The following is a 7,977-nucleotide window of genomic DNA, read 5'->3' as shown; positions in this document are numbered from 1 at the left end:
AAGAAGGTAGAATAACCAGGGTCACACAAGGGCTCTCAGGGGATGCTGTGGGAGAGGGAGACTGTGTGATAACCAGAGGGGACACGGGGTGGGGGGGGGCTCTGGGGTCACAGAGGGAGAGGCAGCCAGGAGCTGGGAGGAGGGCGGTAACCAGAGAGCGAGCCAGGGGCTGGGGCCTGCAGGGGGTTGGGCCAGGGACCCCAGGATTATTACGGTTGTCTTGGTTTGTACCTGCTGACCTGTCCCAGAGAAGGCCACTCCTCCCCTGGCCCACACAAAGCCCATTGTCCCCCGGTTTCCTGGGTGGAGGGGCTGGCCTCCCACAAAGCCCCAGGTTTTCATCTTCCACTTTGGGAACTATGGGGTCGTCGGAAAAGTCGACGTATTTTTCTATGTTTTTCAATGCAAAAATGCATCTTGACTTTCCCGATGACCCAATATTTCTCCAGGTGATTGGCTATATAGTAACTGGGAATATGCTAAGGGGAACCCCTCTACTCTCAGGCTCTTTGAGGACTGGAACAGAAGTGTCTGGGGGGAGAGGCCTGCGCTCTGGGGGAGGGGAGGGATCCAGGCGAGAAGCCATCTGTCCTTGCATCCCCCACATCTTGGATGGAAGTCCCCCGAGTGTCTTACCTGTTATCCCTCCTGTTGCTAGGATTTCATTCCGATGTGTGGAAAAGCACCAGCTCTGGAATCAGTCCCTGGCGCTGACATCCACGTGCACCTCTGTGGACCTCAGGTTTTGCATCTGTAACATGGTGACAGGAATATCTACATGTTGTCAGGATTAGAGATAATTAGGTAGAGTATCCAGCTTGTGGTAAGCCTTCAAAAGGCTCTATACCCATATGGGGGCAGTGCCCAAATATATGCAACTTCTTTCATTTACAAAGCACTGATTAAGTCTCTATGCCTTTCTTCACTGGAGCCTCATGACAACTTAACGAGGGAGGCTGAGTGTCATCATTATCCTCACTAGTGATGGGAACCATGGCACAGAGCGCCTGAGTGACTTGCCCAAGGCCACACAGCACATCACTGGGGCAGCCAGGTGAGACAGCCTCATAATACCGCATGGGGGGCTTGAAGACCTTCCCCTGGCTCTCTTTCCGCCATCCTTCCCCTGAGGGCCCCAAGCCCAACCTCTCCTCCCTGAGATCTGGGCCAAGTTTGGGGTGCTGAGTGGAGTGTCTCTGCTTCCGATCCTTCTTCAGCCTGGGCTGTGCCCACCCTCACACGCCTCCTCCCCAGCTCAACTAAGAGGTTTTATAGCCGTTTACGAGCAATTTCTGTCCATATATCACCGGAGATATACAGCCAGGCAAATATTAGGGACCCAAGCGGAGGTTTTAAGAGGCAAGTTTTACTGCTGCTGAAAGAAGGCGTGATGGACAGCCTGCGGAGACCCACCTCCCTCTTACATGTGGCCGGGTGGTGGCAGCATGGACTGGAGTTCAGCCAGGAAAACTGTCTGTGAACCCTGAGTGTCATGCTGGCACCCAGAGGTGCCCTGGTGGGGGATGGTGACCCAAGGGTGGGCTCTGTTCTTCAGAGAGCCGTGGGAGTGGGTGGGGAAGAGACCAACGTCACAGGCTGGCTAGGAGGAACACCCTCTCCAAACCCAAGCAGGAAGACACTGAGCTCCAGTGGATTCGATCCACAGAAACATGGATTAAGTGAGACGCCAGGACAGTACTGCCCCTGGAGGAGACTGCCTTTAGCCGAAAGTCTTTAAAAACTGTATCTGAATGAGGAAACCCCTGGCCAGAGGCAGAGGGCTGTACAACATGGCCTCTTATACTCTTGGGCTCTGCCTGGTCATTGACCTCCCCTGTTACTCTGTCCCAGGCCCTGGCCCACCTGGCCCTTGCCCCATGTGGGCTGTTGGGTTTGGGTGGGCACAGAGAGGTGAGGAGTGCCTTCTTGGCTTACAGCATATGGTGAGAAGATGTCCCGGGGAATCCTCGCTCCTGATTTAAGCGGCTCCGACAGCTTTATGGTGCCTCCTTGAGTGAGCCCCCAACGTTGGCCGTTTAACTTTTTAGCGTCGTTTAACGCTTAGGCTTCAAGAGAGAGGCAGGCCCCTCAGCCCCAGAGGCAGCGGCACTAAATCAGGACACTCTGAGGCCCCGATAAATAATTTTTACAGGGCACGAAGCCCATAGATCACCAGTGGGGGTGGGGGGAGAGCGGCTGTGATATTTCAACCAATTGTCATATATGACTACCTCGTGCTCTGATCCAGGTCGTCCACATGGCAGCTGGCTTCATAACCACAGTCAGCTCCAGGGCCCCCGACACGGGGCATGGGAGGGGCGGTGGGGAGATGGTGTCTCCAATAGCCCCGCAGCCAGCAGACAGCCTGGGAATGCATGGTCTGTTCAACCTGCCCTACTCTGCAGAGCATAGGTGCCCCCATCGAAGCTCCCTCCTGCCCTGGGAGAAGGGAAGGCTGAGGGCAGGGTGGGCAGAGAGGAAGAGAAAGAATTTTCTGTAGCCCAAAAGCCACTTTTTCAACCACCTTACTTGTTCCCCAAACAACTGCAAACCTGAGGGCCCGTGCACACAGCCAGAAGGAGGGCAGTGCTAAGGGACGGAGGGAGCGAGAACCTCAAGTCAGCTCTGTGCCATTAACAGTTTAGTGAAAGAGACACAGCAGCAGAGAGACAGAGGTGGTGGTGGGTGGAAGGAGAGAGGCAGGAACAGTGGAGAGAGGCGGAGAGGGACAGAAAAATGAAGATGGAAGAGACAGGAAGACTCAGAGAGAAAAAGAGAGAAAGAGGCAAGGGGAGACAGGCAGAAACCCACCTAAAAAGGACACTCCATCAGACAGTTTTCTTAAAGCCTGGTACCCAGCCAGAGAGACGGTGGTATGAACAGGCCCATGGAGGGGTGGTACCCATGCCCTCTGAGGATGCCCTCCGACTAGCTGCAGGCCTGTCTTCTGCACCAGCTCGATGTTGCTCCCTCCCCCCCCCCTCCCCTCAGTGCCCTTGCCCTGTACCCTCATCTGTAAGATCCTGGGATTTGCGGGGACACTTAATCCATATGGAGCTGATTCATTCCCATCTAAATCATCTCCATGAGCCTCCCTAAGAGCCCTCTGATGTGCCAGCCGCCATTCCTCTCCCCCGGCGGTGGCGGGCTGGGAGCTGCCAGTAAACAAACCTCAGCTGCCATCCATCCATTCCGGCATCGTCCATCAGTCCAGCCGATACCATTCATCTCTCCACCCCTGCTCCCCACCCCCTGTCCTCTAATTCCTCCCTTGGTCTGTCCCTCTGTGTGCCCCCTCCTCCTTACGCCCCTCTACTAGAACCCCCACGGCTTTGCCTTATCCTGGGTAGGATCTTGAGGGGTCATCTCAGCCACCCCTCTGCCTGCAAGACAGGAGCCTGGCTTTGCCCCTGTCGCAGCAAGACAGGGCTCTCCCGGTTCGCTGCCATCCAAGAAGAGAGGCCTCCTGGTGATTTGACTGTGCAGCATTGACAACCCACGCTCAGGGAAGTTCTTTCTTCTGTCTAGCTTGTGTGTCTGAGATTCGCGTATGATCATATGTCTGGACATGGGTGAGGGTAAGATTACGGGGTTCTGTGCAGGCAAGAGACTCTCTAAGCATGTGTACTACGGACCCCTATGGGATAGTGTGGCACATGGAGTGCAAGATCAGGAAAACAGCCCTTCTTCTCCCCATCTACCCCAGCAGCGCCCAGCCCAGGACATGGCGGGTGCTCCATGGGGATAGCTTGCCAGCCATGATCTTATGTATCAGCTTCAATGAGTCCAGTGGCCTCACATACATCCTAGAGAGAGTTTCAGTGGAATGAATGACCCAGTGGGTCTGATGCAGGGCCCAGATCATGGCGCCTCTAGCCTGGCAGGGTTTGCAGGAAACAGTAAGGAGTATCGCTCACTTCTGCCTCCCACCCAAACTTCTTAGCCGAGGCCTGGGGGGCTCCGCTTGCCCAGACAGCTCTGTCTTGGCAATAATGGGGCTGAGGAGGAAGAGGATGAGCCGCAGGTGCTGGTGTGGCCCTCCATGGCACCAAAGCAGAACCCTCACATCTGGGGGAAGCCCTTATGTCTTACATGCGCTAATGTGGGGGGTGGTGAGCACTGCTGCCCCAGGCCCAGGCTTATGCATGGTGGCCCTTCCCCTCGCAGGTCCTCAGGTCAGCCTGGGAGTGGTGATTCTGGAGAAAAGCTGGAGGCCTGCTAGCCCCTCAGGAGAGGAGACGAGCAGATCTTCTGGTCCCATCTCAGTTTCTCCATCCCCAGCACCGGCTGGGGAAAAGGTCTGCCTCTGGAGTGGAGAGTTTGGGTCAGACACTAGTAACAACCCTGCAGGTGGATGATTTGGGCATGGGTGAAAGGGTTTAGGGTGGTGGAAGTGGGGTCACAGGGCAGTACGTGTGACAGGTGTGTCCTCACTTGGATTCCACCGTTATAGAGAGTGGGAGAGGCAGAGGAAAGGGAGGTGAAAAGACAGGTCTTCAGGTGCCCTGAGTGACTGCACCCCACCACTGCCAGCCCCTCCCCAAGACCTAGGACACCTTGTTGAGCATCTGACCTCCCCCAGCCCAGACCAGACCAGGTAGAAAATCCCATAAGTCCCAGCCCTCCCCTCTCCCCCCCTCCCACATGATTTCCCAGCACCCTCCCCCCTTGCCATTGGTCCTCTTCAGGGAGCCACTGTAAGTGCACAGAGCAAGTGGGGCTCTTCCAGCTGCCATCCAGCTGTGAGGATATCTGACCATGCCCCTCCCATCCCCCTGTAGAAGTGAAGGCTCTAATTCTAGTCCAAAAGATGAAAAGGGTGGGGTGAGAGGGAGAGGGACCAGAGGAGGCCATGGGGAAGCGAACCACTTGCTCCAGTTGTGTGAACATATGTGTGGGAGGGGAGGGGCCTGCAGGTGGCAAGGCCCAGCTTAAGAGTGATGGAGTGCTTCTTAGCTCTCTGAGCTAGAGACATATGGGGTATATAAGGCCAAGCAAAATGAGAAATTATTGCCTAAGAGAAAGAGGACATGGGGGAATAAGAAAAAATTCAAGCCAGGGAGATCCAATGCCACCAGCCCTCATCACCATGGTGACCTGACCCATCTATACTTGACTGGGTCAAAGTCCAAGGGGAAGAGGAGTCCTGAGAACTGACCCCCAGGGCCTCCAGGGGAAAAGCTGATCTCCCAAATGTGCATTTCCTCCATGTTATGTAGAGCAAGCAGAGCAGGGCACGGCTACTCAAATGCTGCAGGTGGGACAGCTGGTGAAGCTTCTCCCATCTTCCTCCTTCCTCTCTCTCCATCCCTTGTCCCTCTCTAGTCCAGTGGGAACCCGTGGTCTCTTCTCCCATTGGCCTGTCTCTCCTGGTTCTCCCCATTTCCTGCGTGGGTTCCTCCTCATCCACTCAGTGGCTCCCACCCTCTCTTGTCTCCTCTGAAGCTCCCCTTCCTGCAAGAAGCCTCCCAGGCTTCTTCTCTCCCTGTGCAGCACCCCTCACCTTAAAAAAAAAAGTCTATTTACCCAAACTGTGGCTGATACAAGTCCTTTAGGATCCACTTGTGGGCTGGTGCCTTTGCCCAGCAGGGTTTGGAGTTTCTTTTGTCTCCCCCTCCTGTATCACTCAACATCCATGTCTCCATATTGGCCGTGTCCTCCACGATGCAGGCAAGGATCCAAGGGTTAATCTGGTCAGAAGCACAGTTCCAGGAGCAACCTGATTTTTCAATAGAGTAGAGAGCCCTTCTTGTGACCTCATGAGGCAAAAGTGTCTACAAGGACGCCAAGGTGCGTTAAAGGACCACTGAGTGTGACTGACACACTTCCCCTGGGGAAGCCACCTCCTGCTACAGCAAGCAGTGACTGAGGCTGGACAGCAGGAAGAACTTCTAAAGGTTCTTAAGGTTGAAGGAAAGATTTCCAGGTTTCAGTGAAGCCTGTGGGGGAGGGATGACGACCTTTCTAAGCTCTGCGGGAGCAGAGGGGCTCATGTGTCTGGAAAGGTTTACTTCCGCCCTTGCAGGACTGACCCAAAAGAGGGAGGGCCACTTTCTCTTTCAAGAGCCCTAACTCATTCACTCTCAGTGCCGCCCCATTCACAATTTCTTAGATAACTGTTTGTTCCTTGGCCAGAAATCTGGTTCTTGAACTCCTTCTCCCATTCTTCCCAGGATCTGGGAACCATCTTGGGGAACCAACTCTGGCTCCAAGAGATGGAGCCAGAAGAACAGAGTTACAGCCATTTCTGCACAGTGGTGCAGCACACCGACCAGGAGCTAGGACTGCCCCTTTATGGGACTGCCCTCTTCTCTTCTTTGGATGTGAAGGGAAAGGATGTGATCCTGAGGGAAAAGGTGGGGTTGGCAAGAGCAGAGTATGATATCAGCTAGAAGAGCACCCTTGCCCAGGCGGCCTGTATCCAAATGTGCACATGATGGAAATGTCTTCACAGCCAAGGGCCCCTCCCTCCCAAGGAGAAAATCCCACAAGTGGGGAACATCTGGATCAAACCGCAGCCATGAAAGCCCAACATCAAACGAGGGTTTTGGAGCGACCCTCCCCACAGGCCTTGCTCCAAGAGAAATTGCAGATCTTCCTGCTTGAAGCTTTTAAGTGTCACAGAACCCCTCAAGTTTGGGATCGCTCCTTATTCACGGAGACAGATGTCCCCGAGTGAGCCAGTTGGGTTTGATTACCCCCCCGCAGGAGAGGGTGTGTGTGACCGGATCCTGGCTGTGTTGGGGGCTAGCCTGGGATTGAAAGCTGTGATGAGGGGCTCCAGCAGTTCACGCTGGGGGCTGGGGAGAGGAGGGACAGGTGGGCCTTTTAAAACGTGCCTACATCAAAGGTTTGCGTAGGCTCCCTTCCCAGCATCGGCGCCTGGGGCAGGAAAACGGTGATTTCACCACATAACTGCACGTAGGATGGATCTCAGTCTGAGAACTTCTGGGGAATGTGGAGAGGGGAGGGAGGGTGCTCCCCAGAGGGGAGGAAAGGGCAAAGGGGGTTTCTCATTTCCAAAATAGCCTGCCCAGGCCAAAGAAAATGGGGCCATATGCTGCCTCCTTCCCATTCTGCCCTGTGGAGGGAGGGGTGCATTCTTCCAAGGTGGGGAGGATGGAGCAGCTGCAGCAGAGGGAGGTCGGAGCAGGATCCGGATGGAGAAGAAGGGGGAAGCAGCGGCGGCTTCCCCAAAGGCAGAAGGAGGAAGGCCGCAGAGCGTGTAATTCCAGGCGATACTGAGCTCTAACTTCCCTGTTCCCCCAGGCTCCTTCCAGGCCTAGAAATCAGAGAGCACAGCCAGGGCGCAGGCTGAGCGTTTGGGAGCTGCTTAGTGGGGGATGTCCTGGCATGATGGGGATGTCCATGGCAGAGGGCATGGACTGTGTGGGGATGGATTAGGAAGGTGCCCCAGTGCCAGCTGCAAGCCCAGTTCATATTTGAGCAATCTGCCTGGGGAATGGGTGAGAGAGAGTGCTGGGCTGTTGACACCCCACTGTGACCTTGGTTTCAGAAGCCAGTGGTTTATTTATTTTGGGGGTTGGAAGGTGATCTTCAGTTGGGAAGGGTGTGGGGAGAAGAGGTACCATTTGCTTCCAGTTTACATTAGCCCCCCTTTTAGGAAACCTTTTTGCCCCCTCTCCTCTTCCCTTTCTCCAGAGAGGTTTGTGGGTGTGAGTGGTGCTCCGTGAAGCTTGGGTGTACCTCCAGTGTTGGTCCTTCCCACACTGCTTTATAAAGATCCATTTACGGGTTCTTTCCCCAATTTAGATTCTCAGCTCCTTGAAGACACAGACTCCCTTACTCTTCCTGTGTTCCTCGTGCTGGCACAGCACCTGGCAGAGAGTAGGTAGGTATTCAGCCACGCCCCCTCCTCCATCTTCCAGCTGAAGACCATTCTCCCGTGGCCAATGTTCGGGGGGTGGGGGGTGGAAAGTACAACCCACGTGATGATTCTTCAGCAGCCCAGAGGTC

General features: G+C 55.0%; 1 protein-coding gene and 1 long non-coding RNA gene across 2 annotated transcripts in view; one reads left to right on the top strand and one right to left on the bottom strand.

The window, feature by feature from the left end:
* The window catches only part of LOC109391850 (uncharacterized), a 7,177-nt gene extending 4,123 nt beyond the window's left edge, over positions 1 to 3,054 (bottom strand). Inside the window, exons 1-2 of the long non-coding RNA XR_002125942.1 lie at positions 2,812 to 3,054; positions 637 to 751 (exon numbers count right to left, since the gene is read on the bottom strand). This is a non-coding gene — a long non-coding RNA (uncharacterized LOC109391850). The remainder of the gene's footprint in view (positions 1 to 636; positions 752 to 2,811) is intronic.
* Positions 1 to 7,977, top strand: part of SMUG1 (single-strand-selective monofunctional uracil-DNA glycosylase 1) — a 63,961-nt gene that overhangs the window by 36,285 nt on the left and 19,699 nt on the right. The window contains exon 4 of the mRNA XM_019659764.1: positions 7,774 to 7,852. Coding sequence (XP_019515309.1) covers positions 7,774 to 7,852 — 79 coding nt within the window. The remainder of the gene's footprint in view (positions 1 to 7,773; positions 7,853 to 7,977) is intronic.

This window comes from Hipposideros armiger, unplaced genomic scaffold (assembly GCF_001890085.2).
Source record: "Hipposideros armiger isolate ML-2016 unplaced genomic scaffold, ASM189008v1 scaffold_303, whole genome shotgun sequence".
Taxonomy (NCBI): Eukaryota; Metazoa; Chordata; class Mammalia; order Chiroptera; family Hipposideridae; genus Hipposideros; species Hipposideros armiger.
The sequence above is the reverse complement of the archived record's forward strand: the minus strand, read 5'-3'. Positions and strand labels throughout refer to the sequence as shown.